At 61.1% G+C, this 26,992-nt stretch overlaps 1 protein-coding gene and 1 long non-coding RNA gene across 9 annotated transcripts; one reads left to right on the forward strand and one right to left on the reverse strand.

The window, feature by feature from the left end:
* The first annotated feature begins 3,517 nt into the window (after positions 1-3,517).
* Positions 3,518-19,999, forward strand: LOC102166116 (interleukin-3 receptor subunit alpha). 8 transcript variants are annotated; one of them, XR_002341031.2, is made up of 13 exons: positions 3,518-3,746; positions 3,974-4,137; positions 5,883-5,979; positions 10,522-10,643; positions 12,066-12,189; positions 13,140-13,269; positions 13,422-13,609; positions 15,352-15,470; positions 16,468-16,494; positions 17,387-17,501; positions 18,457-18,562; positions 19,479-19,560; positions 19,763-19,999. It is a non-coding gene; the product is annotated as an interleukin-3 receptor subunit alpha (long non-coding RNA). The 8 variants fall into 8 exon arrangements; XR_002341033.2 differs by having other exon boundaries at positions 3,720-3,835; XR_002341032.2 differs by having other exon boundaries at positions 3,720-3,825.
* A 990-nt stretch (positions 20,000-20,989) lies between these two features.
* Positions 20,990-23,792, reverse strand: SLC25A6 (solute carrier family 25 member 6). Its single transcript, NM_214418.3, is given in 4 exon segments — positions 20,990-21,556; positions 21,821-21,961; positions 22,458-22,944; positions 23,611-23,792. Coding segments are annotated over 4 exon segments (897 nt in total). The 5' UTR covers positions 23,722-23,792; the 3' UTR covers positions 20,990-21,398.
* Between the last annotated feature and the right edge of the window lie 3,200 nt (positions 23,793-26,992).

Consider the following 26,992-nt stretch of genomic DNA (forward strand, 5'->3'; position numbering starts at 1 on the left):
CTGTGTCCACACCACAGGCCGCAGGATGACGGGCCAAGATGTCCTGTTACCCCATCTGACGCTCTCCCGGCAGACGGGCGGTTTGCACACGTTCACACAAGAGACACAAGCTTTTCTCTTCAATGCACGCACACACATACACAGTGTGTCCCCATGGATGCTAATCAGGTTCTTTACCCGCTGAGCCATTAGGGGAACTCCTGGGATATGGGTATAATCCCTGGGTACAGGTGTGCTCAGGTGTCACACCGTGGTGCACCTGACAGACATCTAATCGGGTGTGACACGCGGTCCCTTGTGCTGCCGCGGGTTATGGGTCCGGCCTGCCTGTGGCTCTGGAGCAGGTCCCAACAGCAGTGCAGGTGCAGTCCCTGGCCTGGGAACTTCCTCCTGCTGCAGGTGAAGCCAAAACCAAACTGAAACAAAGACGCACATACCAAATAGTCCCTTGCTGGAGTCCAGGTGTTGTAGTCATACCCCCATGTGCGTGCATAGACCTCCATGGGGCCTCACGTCAGACTTAATTAATGTACCCCACGGGGCCGGCACCTGAGCACACCTGTACCCTACGATGCTGAGAATAGCCTAGGAGTTCCCGCTGTGGCTCGGCCGGTGAAGACCCTGACTAAATCCGTGAGGATGTGGTTCGATCCCTGGCCTGGCTCCGTGGGTTGAGGATCTGGCGTTGCTGTGGCTGTGGTGCCGACCAGCCACTGCTTGGCCCCTAGCCTGGGAACCTCCACCTGCCGTGGGTGTGGCCTTAAAAAAATAATCATACTACCCTCTGCATAGCTATGCTCTTCCAGAGGTGGTCCTGCAACCATTGCTTTGTACAGTAATCGTCCCAAGTTTATTCAGCCTGTTATTGCAGCGTCATGATGACACGCAGACAAAAGCATCATCCTAAGCCCCAGTAGATACTGCTGGGAGGACGTGACCGGATGCCTGGACGGTAAGGGGCTTAACCCACCCCTTTCCGTCCACTGGCCGATCCCGGCTCTCGGCCGTGACCACCGTTCCTGTGCGTGGCGGAGCTGAAGGCCGCCTGGGAGGGGTGCTCAGCAGCCGTGCTTGCGCGCAGTGACCCAGCTCCCCGGGGAACTGAGCCTTCGAGTCCCGTGGGGGCGTCCCCCGGCTCCACGGACCCCTCCCTACGTGCCTGGGAGCCCGCTTCCCAGAGAGAGCTGCCCGTTGGGGTCCTGATGGGCCCAGGGCCTCGTGCGGCCCCCCGCCGACTGTGAGGGGGACTGAGAGTTTCCAGGGTGGGCGAAGCTCTGCCGGCCCCGCCCGCCTGGTTGCACCAGCTGGGTCTCCAGGGGCTTTGGCAGGGGCCGGGTGCTGGGTCGGGGGCTGCTTTTCTGGTCTCTCTGGGACCAGCTGGGCCGGGCCCGGGCCCCACCCTTCCCATTCCTATTTCTCTGTTTCTGTTCCTCCTCGTCCCTTTCCTGGCTCTCCTGGGGTGATGACCCGGGCTGTGTGATGGACTCAGCCTGAGGGAGGAGACAGGCGATGGGGAAACTTAGGACAGGCAGGTGGAGACGGAGCCGGCTCCCCAGGGTGATGGCAGAGCCTGCGGGATCCTGCAGACGGGGGGGCCCAGGTGACTCACCTGCCTGGGGGCCTCGCTCCCCTGTGCTGGGCGGTGCCCCCATCCTCAGCCCTGTCTGCTCCCCTCACTGTGTCCAGAGACCCCCAGACACGAAACCTCAAGTCCTGTCCCTGGTTAGAGGGACTCTGACGGGGCTGGGCGGCAGCCTTCCTAAAACAGACGGGTCACAGCTGGGTCCTTGCGGGTCCTCCCTGACCTGAGGCTACCCACCCAGGGCTCCCATGGGCAAGGGTCCTGGGGTTTGTGCTGCACTGCTGGGGTCCTTCTGGGCTGGGTCTCCCCACAGAGAGTTAGGGCACCACTTTCTCGGGTCTGCAGAGCCTGAAGGCTCTGTGATGCTCTCCCTTTGTCTCTTCACTGTTTTACGAGGATTTGGGGCATGTGGGGCAGGGAGAGAGGAAAGACAGAGCTGGAGGGAGGGAGGAGAGAAGGGAAAGAAGGACGGAAGGAAGGAAGGAAGGAAGGAAGGAAGGAAGGAAGAAAGAAAGAAAGAAAGAAAGGAAGAAAGAAAGAAAGGAAGAAAGAAAGAAATAAAGGAAGAAAGAAAGAAAGAAAGAACGAACAGAAGGAAGGAAGGAAGAGAGAGATGGAAGGAAGGAAGAGAGAGATGGAAGGACGGATGAACCAGAAGCCCCTGCCATCTGATGCTGGGACCCTGTGCAGGCTGTCGTCTACACCGTGCGTGTCCATCCAACTCCCTTGTTCCAGCCACACCCCCCTTATCAGAGTCCTGAGCTGTGGGAGAGTGGGCGCGTGTTGTAACAGGGGGGCGACCTCTGAGGTCACTTCGGCCTCCTTATCTCTCAACAGCCCCACTTCTGCAGAAACTGCCTGCTTCCTCCGTCCCCTGTCCCCCACCGTCCCCTGTCCCCCCGCCCTGGTCCTTCACTGGCCGGCCTCTGCCCGGCCTGCCCTCCGCCTCCCAGCCTCTCACCTGCTGTCTGTGCCCCCGTGGGCTTCCCCTCCCCCGAGACTCAGGCATCAGAGGCCACCTGCAAACGGCTCCCCCACAGCATCGGGGGCGTGCTGCCCAGGAGAGGGGTCGGCTGGAGGTGACCCCATGGGCGAAGTCCATTCTGGACGGACCGTTAGTCCTCAGCTTTGTCACCTGTTTCCCCCCCATCTGCTTGGAAGCCCCCCCTGTCATCCTGCTTCCAACTCAGACCCAGAGGGACCAGGAGACAAGAGGCGTCCACCAACTGGTCATTGCCCATCATGCATTTCGGAATCACCCCAATTCTTAGCAAGATGCTCATCACTCCTGATGAGGGAAGGGGGGTCTGGTCCTTCCTTTGGGGGACACAGCTTTCGTCTCCCAGTGGGCGGGTCAGCCACCAAGACACATGCTCCGTGGCAGGTGGGTGATCCTAACAAAAGACCCCAAACTGGTGACTTAAAACCACGAGAGGTCACCCTGCCCCATCCTGGGGACCAGACGTCCCAGGGCCATGCTCCCTCCAGAGGCTCCAGGGGAGGGTCCTTCCTGCCTCCTCCAGCACCTGGGGGCTCCGGGCGTCGTGGGCTGGTGGCCGCCTCCCTCAAGTGTCTGTCTCCCTCCTCCCATGGCTTCACCTATTCCTGAGGACAGGAGTCCTGTGGGACCTGGGGGCCAGCCTGTGCCAGCAGGACTCTGCCGTATCTGAATCCCTCACACCAGCGCCAACCCCGTTTCTAAAGAAACTCAGATTGTGCGATGCAGGGGAAGGTGCAGGGGACGCAGGCTGGGGGGGAGGACAGACCTGAAAGCTCGGAGGAGACGCCAGGGCCCCCCCACCACCACAAGGCGAGGCTGTGGGTCGGGCGGATGGGCGGTGGGGCTGGCATCTGGCAGAGGCAGGATGGGAATGGCCCGCAGGACAGGGGTGGGGCTGTCAGGCAACAGCTGAGCAGGACACCTGCCAGCCTCTTGGTGGGTGTTGGGCTGGGGGATGGACGGGACGGAGTGAGCCCTGGGTGGGCAGTACCTCGGGGACACGGAGCGACCTCACCTTCCCCAAGGGGGTCTTCTGGACGCATGCATGGAGGAGTCCCGGCCATTCGCGTCGCCGGCTCTAACCCAGGAGGCGGCTCCAGGAAACAGCCCCAGCCAGGCTGGAGGCCGATTAGGACTGTAACAAAGAGGAAGCCACACACAGAAGTGAGAACGGGACAAGGATACTTCGGGAGAAAGAGCGTTTCTTCTGCGGGAGCACGTGTGCGGCGGACACCAGATGCCGGTTCTGGGGGGTGGGGGCAGAGGGGGGTCCCTGACTAGGTCACAGGCCACATCCCCCATCCTCATTGGGCCTGAGTTTTAGGGGTGGGGCTGCCCTGGAGGCTATAAAAATCTTGCAGGGGGAAAAGCACGCCTCTTTCTCTTTCCAGAGGCTGCCTGCATTTCAGCCGTGAAAATAAGACCGTGAGGAGCCAAGGATACCCCTGCCCCTGGCCCCTCGTGAGAAGCCAGGGGTCCCCCCCAGCCCCTAAGGCCCCAGAACCCACGCCAAGAGGGGGCTGCCTCTCCCCCTGGACTTCGCCCTGCTTCCCAGGTAAGTACCAGGTGGGAGGGGGGTCGCTGGGGAAAGACACACAGCTTCCCGCGAACCCAAGGGCCCCCGGGGGCAGGGGGACACCCCGGATGTGCACACGCCTCGTGGCATCTGAGATGCGTCGTCCAGGGCAACACACAGCAGACTCAGAGGCTTGATGCACAAGGACGATGCTGCGTTTCTCGCTGACAGGACAGCGGTGTCACCTGTCCTGGGGGGACCTTCTCGGTGAGGGGCCGGCCCACACCTGCGTCACAAGCCGGGTCCAACGTGTTGGCCAGATGAGTGAGCTGGACAGTCTGGCTGCCCAGGGCGAGAGCCGGCCCCAAACTGCGGCTCTCGCATCCCGGGCTCTGGGCTGGAAGTGTCCAGAACGCATGGCCGCTATCCAGCCCTGGCCCCCTGAGCCCGGCCAGCTCGTCCGAAGGAGGAGAGACCCTTGTGTCTGGGCTTGGCGACGACGCCTCCCGGAGGCCTCCTCTGGTGGGTGATTGATGTCGGGTTTCGGCCCCCCTACCTAGCCGAGGAAGGAGCATCTCAGGTCAAGTGTGTGCACGAGCTGTCATCAGTGGGGGCCCTGCCAGCCCTGCAGAGCCGGGGTTGGGTCTCCTGATGGGGGGCTGGGAACGCCCTGAACAAGGTGGGACGGGGCAGGTTTGGGGCCACCCTGCTGGGGCCTGGGACCCTGGGGAGGGGGCAACCCCAAGGCAGGCCAGGGTCCCAGGCTCTGCTGTGGGGTCTCTGCTTCTGTGGCTGCCCTGAGCTGGCACCCGGGCGTCAGGGGTGTTGGCAGGAGGTGGCTCAGGTGGGGGAGGAAGTGGGGGGCCCACCAGGAGCCACCGTCACGGGGGTGGGCTGGGGGGTGCAGGAGGTGGGCCCTCGGGGGAGGGTCCAGGAGACCCGACCTGCGAGCTGCGGAGGGGGCTGCATGAGGACCTCGGGCAAAACCCCGAGGGGGCGTCGAGACCGCACAGGGCTGAGTTACGGCAACTCGGTCCAAGCAGCAGGCTCAGGCTGCACTGATTTACGCTTTTAATGGAACTTCCTGCCACTGTTTTGTGATCCCGGGTTTCCTGTTACTCTGCGTGGGACACGCTTTCCGGGTTCCAGACGGGGCTGGAGCCAGGAGCGCCCTCAAACCCCAGGGTGGGGGCACTTTAGAGAGAGGCTCACACACACACACACACACACTCACGGAGGCCCGCAGTCTCACATGCACACAAACACATGTGTGCACACATGCAGTACACAAAAGCGCACACAGACAAGCACACACAACTAACATGCACACACATGCATACACAGCACACACAGACATACACACTGTGATGTGTGCTCACACGTGCACACATAGGCAGACACACAGATGCACACACTCACACAGACACACAGATATGACCACACACAAGCTCACACAGGCAGGCACGCCCACTCCACCCATCATATGTCACACAGATACACACGTACACATAGGCATGCCCGGCGCACACGGACACACACGCACATAGTGTGTGCTCACTCAGACACACATATGCAGACACGTGGAGACAGGTGGTGCATGAAGCTGCATGCACAACACACACATGTGCGTGCAAGCACACACAGGCACACAGACCCGTACACACGTGTGCACACGCAGTCTTCCAGGGGGTCCCCTCCTCCTGGAAGCAGCACGACCTCCCCGGGGGCTTTGGCACGCCCCCCCCCGCAGCCACCCCCCCACAGTTGCTGTCTCTCTCCTCCAGCGCGGCCCTCGCTCCAGTGGGACCTGCGTGGCCATGGCTTTCCTCTGGCTGGCGGTGTTGCTGATGCCCGTCTCCTGCCTTCTGTCAATGCACCAGGGTAGGACAAGCCCAAGGGAAAACGATGTGTGCTCTGCGGGGCCCTCGGGCTGGGCTGGTTTTCCGTTGCGCTGCTGACGCCGAGGCCCGCGGAGCTTCGTAGCTCACACAGACACGTTTCATGGACTCGGGGCTCATCTTGCAAAACAGGGGCCTCGCCGCCGGGCGGTGACTCTGGACACGGTGCAGATGCTCCATCCAGAGATGGTCAGGTTTCTGGGATGCTGGGCGGCATCGCTCATCCGGGACTTAGGCTCGCCTCCTCCTGGGCGGGGAGGAGGCCACGGCAGGACCAGGGCGAGGGCTCCGTGTGCCGCAGTCCTCACCCACGGGACCTGCACACAGCCCTTTCCTAAGCTGAGCTCCTGGGGTCCTTGTCCACGATGAGGTTCTTAGAAAGGGGGGATGGTGGACAGAGAGAGTTGGGGTGACGCAGCCCCCAAGGCAAGGAGCGCCCCCAGAAGCTGGAGAGGTCCTCCGACTGAGCCTCCACGCAGGACCCACCCTCAGCATCCTGGCCTCCAAGACGGCGAGGGAGAAGCACGGATGTAATCAGAGATGCTGTAGCCACCACGCCTTTGAGAGGCAGACCAGCCGAGCAGGGCGTGTTTGGGGCAATTCCATCCTGCTTTCCTCATTTCCTAGTGAGGACTCTTTTAGGGGGGCAACTAGGGTCTCCTTGGTCTTTGGGAGGCTCCCCAATATTCAATCATGGTGGTGATGGATAAGAAATGAGTCAGGAAATGGCGATATGAGTTCCCACTGTGGCTCGGCAGGTTAAGAACCCACCTAGTCTGCATGGAAGTGCAGGTTCAATCCCTGGCCTGGCTCAGTGGGTTAAGGAGCTGTGAGCTGTCGTGTAGATCAAAGACGCGGCTCGGATCCCATGGTGCGGTGGCTGTGGTGTAGACCTGCAGGTGCAGCTCTGATTCAGCCCCTAGCCTGGGAACCTCCATATGCTGCAGGTGTGGCCCTAAAGAGACAACAAATATACAAAACAAAAAAACCCCAAATGGTGCTAAAATTCAGTGGTAACTTTCCATGACAACAAGAACAGACACGGGTGCAAAGTCCCGAGCTGGCCGTGCCCACCTCTGACCATCGGTGTCCGGCGGCCCTTGGGTGACAGGTGCAGCTGGGAGAGATACTCTGGATAGGGGGCAGGAAGACAGCAGGGACCCCCAGGGGGAGCCCACATCCTCAGCTCCGGTAAAGAGACTGGATGTTGCTCGGGCGCCTGGCACCCTGGGGTGAGAGACCAGGCTTCTAATGAATGGGGTGAAAGGAGAAGGGGGCCCCGCAGAGGTGTGGGCTGCCTCCGGGCAGGTCTGCACACAAGCCCCCACCAATAGGGGTCCCTGGCTGACAGGTGGACCCTGGTCAGGGCCCAAGGGGGTCGTGTTCACCTCGGGCTCAGGTGCGGTCCCCAGAACTGGTTGACGTGGGCCAGGCTTCAGCCAGCAGGACCACAGCCGGTCCATCCCCCGACCAGAGAGGCTCGGAGATTGCAGCCGGCAGGGTGTTGTTGGCTGTGGTCACGGCCGAAACATTTCATAACCCTGAGAAGTTCATTCGTGCATTTCCTCAGATAGTACTGGAATTCAGATGGTGCCTCTGTGTGTGTGTGCCTGTGCGTGTGTGTGCTGCGGGGCCCACTAGCGGCTGCTGGCTGACTCAGCTCAGGCTGCTTAATTAACATACAATAGTCTGGGTGTCTCAAGAGGGGTCTCAAGTGACAGGTATTTATTTATCACAGTCCTGGAGACCAGTGTCTGAGGTCGAGGGGTCCTAGGGACTCCAGGGGAGGGTCCTTCCTGCCTCTTCCAGCTTCTGGGGACTCCAGGCGGCTCTGGGCTGGTGGCCGCCTCCCTCCTTCTCTGCCTCCGTCTTCCCGTGGCTTCTCCTCTGCAACTGGGTCTCCTCTTCTGTCTCTTAGGAGGACACTGTCCTTGGAGGGAGGGCCACCTGATGCAGGAGGACGTTGTCACCGACCTCTCCCTTCATCACACCTGCCAGGCCCCCCTTTCCAGATAAGGTCCCGCTCTGAGGTCCCGGAGTCAGCACTCCAGCATCCCCGGGTGGAGGACAGGGCGCAGTTTCTCACGAGTGACTCTGCTCCAGCATAGACTGGAGGGACTGGGATCCTAGCATCATGGCTCCAGCATCCCCGTGGAGGCGCTGGGAGAAGCGTCCCAGGGGAGCGCTGAAGCATCGGAACAGAGAAGGACCACATGTGCTCTCTTCATTTTCTCGAGCAGAACTCAGCCACAGGGCTCTGCCCGGTGCCCGAAAGGGGCGGGGGACATACAGGGGGGTTGGGCGGGGAGGGGGCAGGCTCCAGGTCTCCGGCTCCCACCCCCGCATCCTGCCTTTGTCTGCCCGTCTTGTCCTGGGGCCAAGGGTTCTGCCTCCTCTGTGGTCAGTTCAGCCCCATGGGTGATTTAGGACCAGTGACCAGAGACAGGAAGTGAGGCTTTTTTCTTCTAGGAACCAGCCTGCTCTGACATTCTAGCAGCCCCTTCCAAGCCCCTAAAACAGTAACTTTGGTCAAATTGTGTAAGACGTGGGTATGGGACACGGTGAAACAGAAGCATTAAAACCAGACACTTGCAGTTCCCGTCATGGTGCAGCGGAAACGAATCTGACTGGGAACCATGAGGTTGCGGATTCGATCCCTGGCCTCGCTCGCTCCGTGGGTTAAGGATCCGGCGTTGCCATGAGCTGTGGTGTAGGTCACAGATGCGGCTCGGATCCTGCATGGCTGTGGCTGTGGTGTAGGCGGGTGGCTACAGCTCCAATTAGACCCCTAGCCCGGGAACTTCCATATGCCGCAGGTGTAGCCCTAAAAAGCAAAACAAAACAAATAACAAACAAAAAAACCCAGACACTTTGCCTTGTTCAAGTCAGACAGAGGAATGTTAGTCTCTCACCACTGAGTCTGAATTACTGCAAAGTGATTTTTCTCACTTTATCAGGGTAAAGACATTTTCTTCCATTCCTAGTTTGCTGAGGTTTTTTCATCCCAAAGGAGTGTTAAATGTTGTCAAAATATTTTCTTGCTTCTCTGGAGATGATGTGTTTTCTGTTAAAAGGGGTGAGTTATGCCAAAGGTTAAAACAAACTTACGGGGAGTTCCCGTTGTGGCTCGGGGGGTTAAGAACCTGACATGGTGTCTGTGAGGAGGTGGGTTTGATCGCCGGCCTTGCTCAGTGCATTCAGGGTCCAGGGTGGCCTCGAGCTGTGCCGTAGGTCACAGAAGTAGTTCTGATCAGACGTTCCTGCACCCTGATATGTCGTGGTCACAGCCAGCACATGCCTGCCTCTCTGTGTCTAGTCATTTTTATCAGGGGCTGGACATTGTCCAGGAGGGGTGGGGGAGGGTGTGCCTCGGTTGTCTTCCCATTTTTTTTGGTCTTTCAGTCTTTTTAGGGCTGCACCCATGGCATATGGAGGTTCCCAGGCTAGGGGTCCAATTGGAGCTGTAGCCTCAAGCCTACGCCACAGCCACAGTAATGTGGGATCTGAACCATGTCTGCAACCTACACCCCAGCTCACGGCAATGACAGATCCTTAACCCACTGAGCGAGGCCAGGGATCGAACCCGCGTCCTCGTGGATGCTAGTCGGGTTTGCTAACCGCTGAGTCCGACAGGAACTCCTCGATTGACTTCTTTAAAGATGGAGAATTTTGTTCTGCATATCAGTCCTTCATTGTTGGGTCAACTTGTGTGGAAGCTTGTTTCAGGGAGAGTCACCTTTATTTAGTGGGTTTTTGTTTTTTTTCCTCTCTGACAACAAAGGCATGACCCCTCTGGGGTGTTTCATAGCTGCTCTGTGGGTTCAGCAAGAAATCTCTGCCTTGTCTCATTGGAACATGAATGTCTTTCACCCCAAATCAACTCTCGGCATCGTGCGTCTTGCGTCTCCCAAGTACTTTCTTCCCACTAGCTTTCAAGAGTCGTGCGCTGCCTCTTTTTGGGTGTTGAGAAATAGTTGATTTCGGAGTTCCCTGGTGGCTCAGCAGGTTGAGGATGTGAACGTTCCCGGGCTGGAGACTGAATCCATGTCCCGGGAGTGACCCAAGCCCCAGCAGTGACAATGCTGGATCCTTAACCTGCTGAGCTGCCAGGGAACACCTGTGTTTACACTGTATCTATTTATCTATATTGTCCTATAAAAATATATGGTTTGGTGCCACTTACACAGCATCCCCAAATCTCAGTCTGTGAAAGAGGTGTTGCTCAACTATCTCAGCCCGAATTTGTTCTCAGTGAAAACGCAGACTGTGAACTACGAGGTCAGGAAAGGTAGCCCCACGTCCTCATCCACGGGGGTGGCAGGAATCCTGTGCTTTTCTGACGTCTTTCCCCCCCATCGTCGGGAGGGTGGGTTGGCAGGGCCCTAAGGAGCTCGTGACGCTTGGCGTCTTCCAGCTCCCGGCAGCCCCCGAGACCTGGACTCCCTGTAACTCAGCAGGAGGAAGGGGGTCCCCCTGGGGATGCTGGCTGCATCGCCTGCATCCTATAAGTCTATAAACGTTGCAGATCCAGACGCACCGATTAGGAACTTAAGGATAGAGCCGGAAAGAGGACGGCTGAGCTGGGACCTCCACGGAAATGTCTCCGAAATTACGTGTTACATCAATTCGAAACGTGAAAAGCGAAAGGTGTGCCATGCTCCCTGTCCTTGGCCCCAGGAGTCGCCACCTCGCCCGGGGCCCTGAGAGCCAGCCAAGCCCAAAGTCTGCTTTCCTCTCGGGTGTCACAGGAGGGACGCGGGTTCTCCTGGGGGCTCAGCAGTGGGATGCGGGGTCACGGCTGGGCACCGAGGCTCGGGGTGCCTGGTCCCTAAGCATCTGGGGTGGTCCCCACTGGAGGGGTGGCTGTGGAGATGGGCTGAGATGCTGCAGGTGGAGATCTGAGCCCAGCTGAACATGAGAGGTCGGGAGCCACTGTACCCCCGCCCGCCGACAGCACCCCCGGCCCCCCCACCACGTCCCCCGCCCCACAGCTCCCTCCTGGGTCAGAGGGTTCAGGGAGCCTGAGGATCGAGGTGGGTCTCCTGGGCAGGTGTCGGTGAGAATGCCAACCCCTGGAAATGTCTCAGGAAGGAAAGAACACTTGTCAATTCCTCGAGAACACACCGGGTCCTCTCACCTCAATATTATCATTATTATTATTATTGTTATTGTTATTATTTTTATTAGAGTGGATGTACAGGGTTGTGCCAATGTCTGCTGAGCAGTGACCCGGTCAGACAGAGATACACATTCTTTTTCTCATATGCGCTTCCATCGCGGTCTGTCCCTAGAGGCCGGACAGAGTTCCCTGTGCTGCGCAGCAGGACCTCATGGCGTCTCCATTCTCGAGTCAGAGTTTGCATCTACGAACCCCACACGCCCCGTCCATCCCTCTCCCTCCCTCTCCTCCCTGGCACCCCCCAGTCTGTTCTCCTCATCTGTGAGTCTGTTTCTGGTGGGTTTTGTCAATTTAATTTTTTAATCAACGTGATAGCTGCACAGGGATTAAAGAGAGAAATGGTTGTACAAGGTTTGTGTTGACAAAATAGCAGCCCCCCCCCCCGCCCCCAGCCCCAGAGACGCCACTTCCCTTCCTGTTTAGCCCAATTCTGTTGTTCTCTTCCCCTCTGTCTCTATGACACAGAGTCCCGATGAATTCCGCTTGGGCAAAAATTGTGGATTTTCCTCCTAAGCAGCAGGAGGCTTGACCTTTTCTTTCCTACTCCTGACTCACCGCCCCAGTATTTCTCCCGCTCGGTTCTTTCTCTCTCTCTGTCTCTGGGTCTCTGTCTCTGTCTCTCTCAGTCTCTGTGTCTCTGTCTCTCTCAGTCTCTGTGTCTCTGTCTATCTCTGTCTCTCTGTCTCTGTCCCCCTCAGGCTCTGGGTCTCTGTCTCTGGGTCTCTGTCTCTCTCCTCCCTCCCTCTCCCCGCCCCCACCTCTACGGATACGGCGACTTGGATGTGAGACTTTGAGAATGGGTCCTACACTGCGTTCTTTTTACCCTGGACACTCTCTCGTCTACATTTCTGGTTCTCCCCTCGTGGTGATGAAACAACCCTCTCTCTCAGGCACAGAACAACAGGTACTGCGCCGTTCAGCCCATCCCATGCTCAGTGACCAACTACACGGTCTCTGTGAATCAAGGGCCGCCGTTCTCCACGTTCTCCACGTGGCTCCTGTATCCTGAGCCAGGTGACCGGGGAACGCTCTCGGGGGGGCGTGGGGAGGGCGTTTGCACGTGATCCTTCCTTCGTGTTCTTTTTTTAAAGGGCTGCACCTGCGGCACATGGAGGTTCCCAGGCTAGGGGTCAAAACAGAGCTGTAGCTGCCCGCCTACACCGCAGCTCACACCTTAACCCACTGAGTGAGGCCAGGGATGGAACCTGTGTCCTCATGAATGCTAGTCAGACTCATGTCTGCTGAGCCACGATGGGAACTCCATGTTATTTCTTAAAAATATGATTCTGGGGAGTTCCCGTTGTTGCTCAGTGGACTGAGAACTCACCCACGAGGCTGCAGCTCAGATTCAGCCCCTCGCCTGGGAACTTCTGCGTGCCGCAGGTTTGGCCCTAGGAAAAAAAAAAAAAAAACCTCTGTGTATATATGATTCTGATGGGAAGAGACCTCAGCTGCACAGAATCAAAACTGCCTGTGAGAAAGGCAGTTCCAGAAAGACTACTGGGCGTTTCTTAGCCCAAACCATCTCTGGGGGAGGGGTGGGGGCAGGAGGGGGTGGAGGAGGGTATTAAGGCCAGGTTGGGGTCCTTTATCTTTTCTGGGGGAGCCGCACCCCTGGCATATGGAGGGTCCCAGGCTAGGGGTCGAATCGGAGCTGCAGCTGCCGGCCTACACCACAGCCACAGCCACAGCCACACGGGATCCTTCGCCCGCTGAGCGGGACCAGGGATCGAACCTGCAGCCTCACGCAGACTAGTCGGAATCGTTTCCAGCGAGCCACTCTGAGGTCTGATATCTTGAGCAGCGTAGGTGTGTCCCCAACGCGCTGAGGGTGCCCAGGGCTTACAGGGCGACGGTACCGCTGCTGGAGCCGGAGGCGACCCTCCGTCGTCTACGAGGGCCTCGGGATCAGAGCTTTCCTCTAGAACCGGACCCCCCTTCCCCCCTCTTCTTGACAAACCCAGAAGGGAACCCCAAGGCGGCGGCAAACCTGACCTGCTGGATTCACGATGTGCACTTCCTGACGTGCAGGTGGGCGCGGGGCCGTGCGGCGCCCCCGGACGTGCGCTACCGTCTCTACCTGGAGAATCCACTGTGGGTGCAGCCGCGGGCGCGCAGGGCTCCCCAGGGCGCTGGGCGCGGGGCGCGCAGGGCTGCGCGGGGCGGGGGGCGCAGGGGGCGCGGGGGCGCGCAGGGCTCCCCTCGGCGCTGGCGCGGGGCCGCGGTGACCGCTCCGCCCGCCACAGGTCCCATCAGATGTGGGAGTGTGTCCACGACGAAGCTGACCCTCGGGGGACACACTTCCAGTGTCGCTTCGACATCTCCGCCTTGCCTGACAAACTGGGCCGCTTAGCCCGTTTCCTGGTCAACGGCAGCACCAGCAGCGGCTCCAGAATCCCCTGCTCTGAACTTACGAGCCAACTGTCCCCGATGGGTAAGAATCGACGGCTGCGGCTTTAAAAGTCTCCTGTCCCGGTGGGCGCTGCTGTGAGGAATACTGGGGGTGCCGGGGGCGGGGCGGGGTGGGGGTGGGGGTGGCAACTGGCTCCTTTCCCACAGTCCTGGAGGCCAGGAGGCTCAGAGTTCCCAGGGGCACTGTAGTCCCTGGCAGGGCTCCACTCCTGTTTTGTTTTGTTTTGTTTTGTTTTGCCTTTTTAGGGCCACACCCGCAGCCCATGGATGTTCCCAGGCTAGGGGTCGAATCTGGGCTGCAGCTGCCGGCCCACCCCACAGCCACAGCAACGCGGCATCTGAGCGTTCTCTGCAACCTGCACCGCAGCTCAGGGCAACACCAGATCTGTACCCCACGGATGGAGGCCAGGGATCGTGGCCTCGAATGGGAGTATCCCAGTACTTATCCTGCTGAGCCACGACGGGAACCCCTGGCTTCCTCTTCTTAGAAGGACCCTAATCTCATCACCCCGTTTCTACCTTCACGGCCTCATTAACCCTGGGCACCTCCCAAAGGCCACCCCGTGATGAGCCCAGGCTTCCTGCCAGGGATCCAGGAGAGGCTCGGCAGACAGATGGGTTCCGGGCGGCGGAGGCGGACCCTGCGAGGGTAGATTCAGACATGGTCCCGCAAGGAGCTGATGGAGATGAAACAGCCTGGGGAGGGCATCGGGCCAGCCCACCGAGAGAGGGCCCGGGAGGAGCCAGGTCCCACAGGAGCGGGGGTCTGGAGCAGATGAGAACAAAGCAGGGGGTGTGTCCCCATCAGAGTCCCCCGCTGGGACACAGGCTGCCTGGTGACCCTTGAGGAGTGGCGTTGGCCGGCCAAAGTGCTGGGGGAGAGACTGGCCCTGGGCAGGGCAAGGGACCATCAGCCTGCCCTGGGGGGGGGGGGGGCAGGAGGAAGGGACCTTGCAGCAGGACCAGGCTTTGTCCCTCTGCCCGCAACCCTGGGGACCTGAACTCAGAGGGGATAGAACGGGGCTGCCATGGGGTGTGTGCCTAGAAAGCTGCCAAGGGCAGGGTCTCGGGGTGGGCGAGGGTTTTCCCCAGCCTTCGTCTGACAGCTGGTCCTCAGGCGAGTGGGCACTAACCATCCCAACATGTGCTCGTCGCTTGTATCTGTCTTTTAAGTCTATATATTTGCTTTTTAGGGCTGCACCTGCGGCCTATGGAAGTTCCCATAGGGGTCCAATCGGAGCTGCTGCTGCAGGTCTACACCACAGCCACAGCCATGCTGGATCCCATGACCCACTGAGCAAGGCCAGGGATGGAACATGTGTATTCATGGATACTAGTCGGGTTCATAACCCACTGAGCCGCCAGAGGAACTCTCATGTCTCTCGATATTTTTGCCCATTTTTAACCTTTAAACGACATTCTCCTCTCTCCCCCCACTGAGTCTGAAGGAGGTCTACTGTATTTTTTTTCTTTAAATTTATCTTTTTCTTTTTTGGCCGCCCCGTGGCATATGGCGCTCCCGGCCCAGGGATCAGATGCAAGCCACAGCTGCAACCTACAGGCTGCAATGGCAGCAAGGCCGGACCCTTTAACCTGCTGTGCCGGGCTAGGGGTCGAATCTAGGTCCTGGCACTGCAGGGACGGCCCATCCTGCTGCACCACAGTGGGAACTCCGAGGCCTATTGTAAAAGTATCTCCAGGAACAACAAAAAAATTTTTTTGGATGTGTTTCACTCCTAATTTTTTTTTTTTTTTCTGCCCTAGAGATACTCACCGCCCCCAACATCACAAACAGTTGGTGTAACCAAAGCTATGCTATCATGCGGTGGTCAGTGCAAAGTAACTTTAACTTTCATTTCAAGTATGAAGTTCAGATACAGAAGGTAACCCGCCCCCCCCCCCCCACCGCCGTGGGCATTGCTGGCGTGTACATACCCCGGGGACGCTGGGATTTTCGGGTCCAAGAAAAGGGGAGTCGGACAACGAAGGAACTCTGGCCAAACAAAAGTGTCTGGCGGGGAGTTCCCCTCATGGCTCATAGGGTTAAGAGCCCAACTAGTATCCATGAGGACGCGGGTTCGATCCCTGGCCCCGCTCAGTGGGTGAAGGCTCCTACACGTCCGTGAGCTGGGGTGTAGGTCATAGACACGGCTCGGATCCCACATTGCTGTGGCTGTGGTGTAGACCTGCAGCTACAGCTCTGACTCGACTGCTAGACTGGGAACTTCCCTATGCTGCAGGTGCAACCCTAAAAAAATAAATACATAAAAAATCTGGCAGATTGAAAGACGCCTCGGACATTGGCGAGGAGGTCAGAACATGGGGGGAGATGGCTGCATGTTTCCAGCATGGCTGGGGGCAGAGGGGGTGCTTCTGAATTAATACCCAAAAGACAATCAGCCCCATAGAAAAAGTCGAAGGGTTTCATGTTTTCACTTTATGGCATGTGGAAGTTTCTGGGCCAGGGATTGCGTCCAAGCTGCAGCTGTGGCAATGCTGGATCCTTTAACCCACTGCACTCATTGGGGGAACCCACACCTCCGCCGTGACCCCCTGCAGTCGGATTCTTTTAATTTGTTTTCCTTTTTACAACCCTCCCTGGGGCATGTGGAAGTTCCTGGTACAGGGGCCGAATCAAAGTTGCATCTGTGACCTGCACCAAAGCTCACGGCAATGCTGGATCCTTAACCCACTGAGCGAGGCCAGGGATCGAACCTGCGACCTCATGGATACTAGTCAGGTTCTTAATCTGCTGAGCCACAGCAGGAGCCCCGAAGGGCTGGCAGTTTTCTCCTCAGTTGTTGTGTACACTTGAAGCTGCTCTGACAAATAAGGGCCTTTCTTAGGGACCAGGCATCCACGTCTGCTCTTTCCTTCCAGGGCGAGGACCAGGCCTACAGTCAGGAGGTAGGCGCCCCCTGCCCTCCCAGAAATGGGCCCTTTTCTTTCTCTCACTGTCTGTGACTCTGCGAGGAAGCTCCCAGACCGCAGAGCAGACACCGCTGCCTGCCTGGTGCTGCCCACGGGTCCACCCCCACCGCCCCGAGCCCCTCCGGACTCAGTGGGCGCATCGCCACACTGTCACGCACCCCGAAGCTGCATCTAAGCAGCCAGGGCGGCAGCCTCCACACAGGTGGTCCCGCTTCACAGACACCCCGAAACCGCCGGCCACCGACCACCCCCGTCTTTGTCACTCCCCGCCGCTGCCTCCCTCTCCTCCAGCTTCCCGTGGCTTCTGCTCTGTGTCTGGGTCTCCTCTGGTGTCTCTTAGGAGGACACTGTCCTTGGAGGGAGGGCCCCCCTCATCCAGGAGGACCTCCTCTCAGGCCCTTTACGTCTATCTGGATAATCAGACTGGAGGGTTAAAACCACAGGCTTAAAACCCTCCCCCATCCTGGGGACCAGACGTCTGAGGTCAAGGGGTCCCAGGGCCGCGCTCCCTCCAGACACTCCAGAGGAGGGTCCCTCCTGCCTCTTCCAGCTTCTGGGGGCTCCAGGCGGCCCTGGGCGGGTGGCTGCAATTGTCCCGTATCCACACAGCATCTCTCTGTCTGTTTCTATCTTGTCTGTTTTTATAAGGACTTCAGTTATACCGACGGGTCCACGGTGCCCCCCCCCCCCCGGCCCCCGTAAACAACTACATCTGCTTCGAGCCTATTTCCCAACAAAGTCACCGTCGGAGAGGCAGAGGGTTAGGACTCTGCACACGAATCTGGGGGGGACTCGCAGCGCACCCGCGGCCCCGTTCCCCCCTCGGGCCCAGAATGGACTCTCCCTTCCACTTCCTCCTGAACTGCAGGTGGAGAGAAACTCCTTGTGGCTGTACAATCCTGGAACCTACACGGTAAAAATAAGAGCCAAGGACGCCAGTTTCAATCTCCCCTGGGGCGACTGGAGCGCCCCCCAGCGCTTCGGTGAGTGCCACCCTTCCCAGGGCTTCTCTGTGGCTGGGTCTCCTCTGGTGTCTCTTAGGAGGACACCGTCCTTGGATGCAGGGCCCCCCTCATCCAGGAGGACCTCCTCTCAGAGCCTGTCCTTGAAACTGGATAATCAGACGAGGGGGTTAAAATCCTGGGGACCAGATGTCTGAGATCAAGGGGTCCCAGGGCCCCGCTCCATCCAGAGGCTCCCGGGAGGGTCCTTTCTGCCTCTTCGAGCCTCTGGGGGCTCCAGGCGGCCCTGGGCTGGTGGCCACCTCCCTCCTGCCTCCGCGGGACCCTGGGCGGCAGGAAGATGGCTGTTGCCAACGCTCTCAGTCACAAGATCAGCCTTTTCATGAAGCTTTTAATTTATTTTTTAAAATCAAAGTGCATGTGAAAAGTCCACGATGACCCCAGGTCAAATTCAAGGACTGGGGCAGCTGCGCAGCCAGGGCTTAGCCGGGGAGGGAGCCCGGCTGCGGTTCCAGGCAGAACAGACTGCTGATGGTCAACCTCTCCCGCCAGTGTGGCATCAGGCAGAGAGACTGGGTGGCTGGCTCTGCCGGTCAAGGATCCCCTGTGTCACTGCTGTCGCGTGGGTTGGCGCCCCGCCCCGTTACTTCTGCATGCGGAGAGCTGGCCCCAAACAAACAAAACCAGACCAAACCGGGAGTCCAACACACTGGCCAGAGCGCAGCGCTTGTCAGTGGGCCGCTCCCAGCCCTCGCCTCCCAGGCTCCATCGGTGGTGCTGCGGGTGGCTGCGGTTGGGATTCTAGACATGAGGGAGGGGTTCCCGCGGGGCGCGGACCCGCGCGCTGGTGGGTGCTATTCCCAGGTGGACGGACCCGTCCCAGTGGCGCTGCACCTCCTCCCCGAGCCCCGGGGAGGGGCTGTCCCTGGAGCCCCCACGACCGGCCCCGACGGGTCCCCTCCGCCCCTCTTCGCAGTGTGTGACGGAGAGAAGGGCACGGTCTTGCCGGCCTGGCTGACCTCTTTGCTGATCGCGCTGGGGATGCTGCTGGCTCTGGGGCTTGTGCTCCTGTTATGCAGAAGGTGAGCGCCCGCCCCCGGTTTGCTGGGTCGTTTTCTGGAGCGCGATTCGCAGGCCACGCTCCCCCCACCCCCGACCCCGTGCGGCCGCGTCTTGGCTGTGGGGTGCGCGTGCGCTGGTCGCAGGTCGCGGGCCACCGCCTCCCGTCGCCCCGACGCTCTTTTCCCGACCCGACGCTGGTTTCTGCCACCTGGTCCTCGCCGACTGCAGAACCCAAGGAGCCGGGTCCCCGATGCAGCATCTTGGGGGCCCTCCCCGCACTCCCAGCACACGTGGGGAAGGGGGGCTTGAAGCCAGGCTGTCCTGCTGGTCCCTACTTGCTCCCGCCCCTGTGCCCCGACGCCCCCCTCTGCCTCCAACAACCTCAGGACGGGGCTTTGGGTTCCCTCTCCCACCCCAGGGGCAGCAGTGCCCTCATGGGCTTTCCCACCTGCCTGGCAAGCCCTGTGGCCGGGGTCCCTCCCGAAGGCCGGCGCGCTCTGCCCAGTCGGTGGGCCCCGCCCAGCCCCCAGCCCCACCCCAAGTCTGTCCATCCCATCCCGCACCCCCGACCCGGCTCTGCGGCTCCTCTCTCCTGGCTTCACCCTCACCCCTCCCAGCCGCTCGGTTGAAGGGTGGATAGGCCGCTGCCCCCGGAGGGGACCACCAGCTCGGTGTGGAAGCTGTGCGGAGGCCGAGGTTGCCACGGGGATGGGATGGCGGCCGCCTGCTTCTTTACGGGGTCTCGGGCGGTGGGGCAGCCGACCGAGGAGATGCAGTTCCGCCCGCCCCGGACTCGGACTTCTCCTTCCTCCACGTCTCCGGGGGAGGCGGGCAAGAGACCCTTCCCAGCGAGGTCGGGTCTGTCCCTCGTGGCCTCGCTGCCGCCCCCTAGCGGCCGGCGGGGGCGGGTTTCAGAGCAGGTGACTCTTCTCCCAGGTTCTCAGTGAGGCAGAGGCTGCTCCCGCCCATCCCTCACCTGAAAGACCCCATCAGTGACAACCTGCAGAACGAAAGGATGGTACGTGGCCGCCCCTCCCCGCCAGCGGGTGGGCCCGGGGCCACGTGCCCACAGCCCCGCCTGGGGTCCGGGTGACAAGTTGGGCAGGGGAGGGGCCGGTCACCCCGAGGTGCTCCCCGGGGCGGGACCTCCCCATTGGTTCAGCCCTGGCCACAGACCCTGTGGCTCTGCCTCTCCTCACCCCGACCCCCTTACCCCACAGATGGCGTGGGACCCCGAGCAGGCGAGCCGGGAGGAGTGTCCCGTGGCCGAGGTGCAGGTTTTGGGGGAAACATGAAGTTGGTGCGCGGGACTCGCTCTCGGCTGGTCGCCCTTGGACGTGGACGTTGGAGGCGGGGGCAGGGGTGGGGAAGCGCGGTGCAGTGTAGGTGCTGCTGCTGCCTCGCGCAAGGAGACTCTGTGTTGCGCTCATTTCTCCAATAAAGGGCCTGAATTTTCACCCTGTCACTGGCCCTCGGAGGCGGGGACCCGCCGCCGGGACCCACTTTCCGCCTCCTGGACTTAGCGGCGTTCGGGACCCGGCTAGAAAGTCCACTGGGTTTGCTGGGTCCTGAGCCCTGCCTGCCTGGTTCCTCCGCTGGATCGTGCTTCCCTCTCTGTAAGGCTGCGTGAGAAGGAGCGGCTACACGTCCCCTTCCAGCTACAGGAGTAAAACCCGGGAGCCTCCTCGGAGGCACAGGAAACCGGCACACTGACACTCCTGCAGAAAGCCCAGGGCTGGTGATGAAACAAGCGCTAGACGCCAAGAGCAGCCCAATTCTGAACCGGGCAGTTTGCTCAGAAAGCAGATCTGGGCAGACAGGTTCCAAGTGACCCCACCCCAGGAGCTGGGGAGCGTGAGAACTGACCGGTCGTGTCTTGTCCCTTATCACCCCTCAGGAGCTGGGCGACCCTGGGGACAGCCTGCTCAAACTTCCTCTAACCCGACCTCGCCCTGGTCTGGAGGTCTCAGATCTGCCTCCCAGCTGGGGCCGCAGTGCACGTGGCTTCCCCTGTAGCAGACCTCAGCCTGTCCTTCCCAGGGTCACTTGACTGTGGAGGCAGCGGGCAGTGCTGTTCTTGGGTGGCTGGGTGCCCGGTCCCCGGGTCCCAATGCTGGCAGTGGTGACCCCAAGGGCAGGTCCCCAAGATCACGCAGAAATTCATGCCAGGAGCAGGCTGACCTGCCTGGGGCTGGGTCTTGGGCACACCAGACAGCTCTGCTGTGGTTCGAGTCCAGCTCCAGTGGAGGCTGGAATGGTGGGCGGCAGCTCCAGTAGAGAAACCCAAGCAGCACCTGGCTAGGGAGGTGGGGGTAGGCTTAGAGGCCCCCGCACCCCTCCCCACCCAAGGGCGGCTCGGCTCCTGGCACAGGCCAGGCAGCCACGCAGGGGCCTTCCCACCTGAAAACCCACGGACGCCCGTGCCCCCGACACACAGGGGCGCTCCGTTCAGAGGCAAGAGCAGGGTCTGTGTCCTGATTTTATTGTTTTGCAACAGAATGCCCGACAAAGAACACAATCGCAAATATTCGGCTGTGCAAAAGAGAACAGTGCTTAAGTACAAACGGGAGACATGATTTTTAAATAAATACTTAAACACAGGTCGGTCCTACAAGCACCTGGGGTCTAGGTCTGCCTTCGTGGAGCTGCCTCCCCTGCGGACCCAGGACGCCATCATTCCCTCCCCCCGCAATCGATCGATGGGTAGCGGCCCCAGGGGGCCGCGCCCTCTGCCAGGCCTGGGCCCTCCGCAGGGACACTGGAATTTCTGAAGGTCAATGGTCCGTGACAGTGGAGGATGAGTCTACGTGGGTCCCTGGGTCCCTTGGTCCGCGTGCCCGCCGGGCGGGGCGGGGCCTAGATGACCTTCTTCAGCTCGTCGTACAGGACCAGCACGAAGGCGCCGCCCATGCCTCGCAGCACGTTGGACCAGGCGCCCTTGAAGAAGGCCTTGCCGCCCTCGTCCTTGAAGATCTTCCGCCAGCAGTCCAAGGTGCCCTTGTACATGATGTCGGCTGGGGGAGAGGGCGGGGGTCACGGGGCGGGTCGGACCGCCCGGAGCCCTCCGTGCCAGAGCCCCACTCCCACCCCCGGGCCCAGGGACGCAAGGGCGAAGGGAGGGCAGGCCAAGGGCGTGTGCAGGCACCCCGGGGGCCCTCGTGCAGCCAGGCTACCCCACCCCCGGCCCAGACGCGGAAACCACGTGGTGTCCAGGCCCAGCGCCGCCGGCAGAGGCCGCGCCCGGGGCCCCGCCCCCAGAGCCCGGGAAGCGGACGTACCTCCCTTGCGCCCGGACTGCATCATCATCCGCCGCCGCACGGTGTCGAAGGGGTAGGAGACCACGCCCGCCACGGCCGTCACGGTCTGCGCGATCATCCAGCTCACCACGATGTGCGTGTTCCTGGGGTCGGGGAGCATGCCTGCGGGGCCGCGGGCGGCGTTAGGCCCGGTGCTGCAGCTGCAGCCCCCCTCCGGCTCCACGGGGGGCCCCTGCAGCCCGCGACACCAGGAGTCAGGCCGCGGTCACACGCAGCACCTGGGGACCGGGACGGCGCCTGCCACCTACAGCACGACAGCCCCCAGGGGCCGAGAGCCTCGGGGAGGGGACTCCTCCGCATCCGCTCCGCGGCAGAGCTGCCTGCTGGGCCCCGGCCCTGACCTCCACGGCTTACGTTCCAGGGTGAGCCATGCCTCGCTCACCTAGACAGACACCGTACGCCGCAGCGTCTAACTATTCTAGGAACTGAGACGTTTAAAGAAGTGGGGGAAGACCACGCAGCAGAAAGGAGCCCCTTCCAAGGAGAGGAAATGGACAGACGCAGAGAAAGGCCCCTGTGAGCTCAGGGCGCCCGCAGGCCCCGCCCGCACCCGGTCTCAGCGCCCCCGCCCACGCGTCCGCCCCGCGAGCGCACTCACCCTTGGCCGTGTCGTACACGCCGAAGTAGGCCGCCCGGTAGATGATGATTCCCTGCACCGACACGTTGAAGCCCTGGTACAGCCCCCGGATGCCGTCAGACTTGGTGATCTTCACCAGACAGTCGCCCAGGCCTTTGAACTCCCGCTCGGTGGCGGATTTCCCCACGTCGGCAGCCAGGCGGGTTCGGGCGAAATCCAGGGGGTAGACGAAGCAGAGGGAGGTGGCGCCGGCCGCGCCGCCGGAGGCCAGGTTGCCGGCGAAATACCTCCAGAACTGCGTGTGCTTGTCCACGCCGCCCAGGAAAATCTGCTTGTACTTATCCTTGAAGGCGAAGTTGAGGGCTTGCGTGGGGAAGTAGCGGATGACATTGGCCAGGTTGCCCCTCCAGAAGGACAGCACGCCCTGCTCCTTGGGGATGCGCACGATGCAGTCCACGATGCCCTTGTACTGCTTGTCGGCCGCGATCTGCTTGCTGGCGTGCTGCACCTGAGGGCCGAGGGCGGGGGGTTCACACCGGGGGCTCAGAAGGCACTGCCAACGGCCTCCCCGAAACGGTGGGTCCGCAACTAAGAGAGGTCGTGCAAGCGGCCTTAAAGTTTCGCGAATGGCCTCTAGGGAGGAAACCCCCCTTTCATCACTCACTGTCCATCATCCATCAGCTGATGCGAACTACGGCCTGGCCATGTTTCTACCTGTGCTACAATTTTGAGTTTCCTAACAGGTAAGGACAGTTTATTCCGACTTAGAGCCGAACAGAAGGTTTCAAAACGGAGATAGAACTCAAGTCCCGTGAAAAGTCAGAAACACGGCCGTGGAGACCCGCCCAAGGTCACCGCCCGCGCCGCGGTGGGGTCTGTTCACGCGGTGCCTCACGCGCATGCGTCCCCCGGGCCGGGCCCGCAGGACCCAGTGCGCAAGCGCGGACGCCGTGAGCCCAACTACTGGCAGCCAGAGCGCTGCCGCAGCCCCGCTTCTGCGCATGCGGCGGCGCCCACATGACGCGCGCCCGGGCCGCCTCCGGAAGCCCGCGGCGCGCGGACAAAGCGGTGCGGCCTCCCGCTTCCGGTGCACGCGGCCCGCCCGGCCCGCTGTCCCCGCGCCCGGGCCCCTAGCCCCTCACCCGCGCGCGCGCGCGTGCGTAGCCCGCCTTACCTGTAACAGCAGCTTGACCCGCTCAATGGGGGCCACGGCCGTCTTGGAGATGGCGGCGGCAATGCCTCCGGCCAGAAAGTCCTTGGCGAAGGAGATGGCCTGTTCCGTCATGGTGGCGGGGCGAGCAGCACAGCGGCCGGAGAGCGGAGCGGAGGCGCGGAGATCGCAAGGTAGGCGCCTCTGGTCAGCGCTGCCGCCGCCGGGACCGAAAAGACGGGGCTGCCAGAGCGCAGCCGCTAAGGCGCCAACGCCCCGCCCCGCGCCCCCGCGCGCAGAGCCCATTGGCTGCGCCGCCGCCCGGCCCCGCCCCTCCGCTCGCGCCGCGCCCCCGCGGGCTGCCGGGAGCCGCGCTGCGCCCCGCCCCTCGCCCCACGAGGGCCGCGCCCATTGGCTACGCCGCGCCGCCGCCGCCCCGCCCCTTCCCGCGCGCGGCGCCCCGGGGTATGCAGGGAGCAGGGCCCCGCCCATGCGCCCTGCAGGGCCGGGGGCGCGGCGGCAGCCTTGACCTTGTCAAGGTCACGCCGGGCCAGGCGGACGCGACGGACCGCGGCGGCGGAGGGGAAAGGCCGGGGTTGTCGTGTCCCCCGCCTGGTCTTCCTCCGGTCTCGGCGGCGCGCACCCTTGGGCTGGCCCCATTGAGCCCCAAGGCCCGATCGTAAGCGCAGGACTCTACCCCATGATTCCCGAGTTCAGACCGCGACCCCAGGCTTCCTTCCCTCACGCTTGAGGCTTGGCCTTTCCTGCAGAACCCTGAGTCCCAGCTGCGACCCCTCGACTCGCCCTGATGACTCCTGGGCTCTGCGGGATAGAGTCTCGGCCGGGACACCCGGCGCGTCCCGTGGGAGGGGCGACAGATTCAGGGCCATAGCATGAGGAGGCACGGTACCCTCTCTAGGCTCGGTTTCTGGAGGGCTTGCCTGTTCCCTCTGAGAGAACCCAGCCTGTCCCAGGCCTGTCACTGGAGTGCCCCGGAGTACCCCGCCACTCTGTGGGGTTCCCCGGCCCTGACCCTGAGACTCCAGGTGCACTTAGCGAGCCGGGCACTGGGTGGGGGAGAGGAGAGCCGGACCTCCCAGGTCTTGGTGCCCTGGGTGGCTTACTGTGACGTGGGGCCTCCCAGACGGACAGGGACACGTGTGCCGCCATCAAATGCTTATTCTCTCGTGCACTCACGTGCAGTGTCTATACGCGTGTTCACATGCACAGCTCACAGACCTGCAGATGCACGCACTCAGACATGCAGGTCTTCACACACGGGTGCACATCCCCCCTCCCCAAATCGCCCGAGGCCAAGATGTTTTGAAGCGTTGTGAACGCTTTATTGAATTATAAAGAGCCCAAGTCATAAGTGTACCTATCACTGAATTTTCACAACCTGACTACACCTGTGTACCAGCACCCCCAGGTTGAGGAGAGAACCTTTGTAGCAACGCTGGTGCAATGACTCTTGTATTTTTATTTCCCTCCCTCCCTGCTTCTCGATTTCTGTTTTTCTCATTCCCCTACGCTTTTTTTCCTCTGTCCTTCCCCCCTTTTTTGGGCGGGAGTTTCCCCTGTCCCCCCTAGCAGGCGATGCTGTGTGCATGGATGCCAAGGAAGCCCCCCCCCCCAGCCCTGGGCACCTGCCATTTTTCCGCCCCCGTGTCCTTACACAACCTTCATCTGTCCTCTATTGACCTCCCGGGAGAGGCAGGTAAGGGGCGGGGCCCGGAGGCTGGTCCAGCTGCTGGGGTGATAGCAGCTCCAGTCGCTCAGGTAAAGATGGCTGTGGGGGAGGGCCTTGAAGTTCCGGCACTTCCTGAGGCTTCTTGGGACTGGGGGGCCGGCGCGCCCCCGCCCGCAGCGGCCTCGGGGCTCTGGAAGAGAGGGCGGCGGTGGTTCTGGGCTGTGGCGGAGCGCTCCTAGCTGAAGCAATCATCTGTCTTCATTTGTACACAAGATGTGCCTGACTGGGCAGGGCCGACCCTGTGATGGTTATCGCTGTTGGCTGCGCTCACAGGGGCCAACCAGCCTCAGCTGGTTCTTCAGGCTCCAGCCGGGAGGCCCTGCAAGTGGGAGCTGGAGAGCCTGTGTTGGGGGGAGTAGGCTGGCAGGCTGCGGTTCCCCTCTGACTGACCCACTCCCCTCCCCGAGGCGCGAAGCCCCTCTCTGTGCCCTCCCTGCTTTCCCTGGTCAGTGCCACGCTGTCTATGGGTTCCTCCTCAGAACCCTGAGGGCCCCTGGCTACCTGGGCCCGCCGCCACCATGGGTGCTCCACCAGCGCTTCTGGGAGCGAGGAAGGAGTGGGATCTCTGTTAAGTTCAGAACACGTTTTTCCCTAAAAAGCATTTCAGGTGGCGCAGCGAGTTAAAGATCCAGCGTTGTCACTGCAGCGGCTCGGGTCCTGCTGTGGCGCGGGTTCGATCCTTGGCCTGGGAACTTATACATGCCATGGGTGCGGCTAAGAAAATAAATAAAAATAAGCGTTTCACGCAGGCCTCGAGCTCAGACCCATCTGTCCTCCGTGCTTAGGAGGGGGGAGGGGGAGGATGACTTGGTCCTTGTGCTGCACCTGGGCTGAAGGGGGGGGCGGCAGGGCCACACGCACCAGGAACCTGGGCAGGGAGGGGCGAGGTGGACTGTGCAATTGGGATTACAAAGGGGACCGAGGATGCCCAGAGGTGGGGTCCATTTCCAAGACCCCTGGGGTGTGGGCGGGGAAGTGGGCGTGTCCCCCATTCCTCACCGCTCTCCCAAGGTTGACTTAGGACGTGGATGGTGTGGGAGCATCTAGAAAGTGGGTGCCTTAACTAAAAGAACCGGAGGAGGTGTTCAAAGGTGATCAGGTTTCAGCTGATGGCTCCGAATGAGTCATGCAAGTGATGAGGGTGGCATCTGGGGAGGCTTGGGGGCGCGGGCACGTGCCAGAAGCCAGGCCATGAGTCAGTCCTGGGACTCCGGCCTGAGACTGGATCAGGCCCTGCCTTTAACTGACCGGATCTGGTGAGCGGTGCGGGGACTTCGAGGGGAAGGCGCCTGGTGGAAACGCGGGAGGACCCTGCAAGGAACGTGGGGGAGGGGCGACACGCTGGGGACTCAGGTGTCCTCTTTAAGGTCTGTCTCCTACTCCCCCCCCCCCCACGGACAGGTGCAGAGGGCAGATGTTACCCAGGATGCCTCCAGAGGGTGTGACGCGGGCGGGCACTCAAATGTCAGAATGAATGAATGAATGAATGACTCGGACCTGGAGGGCGGGGTCCGGGGAGGCGCGGGGAATTGCAATCGAGCGGTGCCTGTGGATCCAAAGACTCAGGCCCCTCATGTGCGCACCCCTACGGATGCTGCTTTTGCATGCATCTAATAAATGGAGACACCAATTGTAAATCAGTCATATTTTCCCATC

The sequence above is a fragment of the Sus scrofa genome, chromosome X, assembly GCF_054392235.1.
Source record: "Sus scrofa isolate SSC_HxYL_T2T_F1_AM1 chromosome X, Sscrofa_HxYL_maternal_Yorkshire_Landrace_v2.0, whole genome shotgun sequence".
Lineage (NCBI taxonomy): Eukaryota > Metazoa > Chordata > Mammalia > Artiodactyla > Suidae > Sus > Sus scrofa.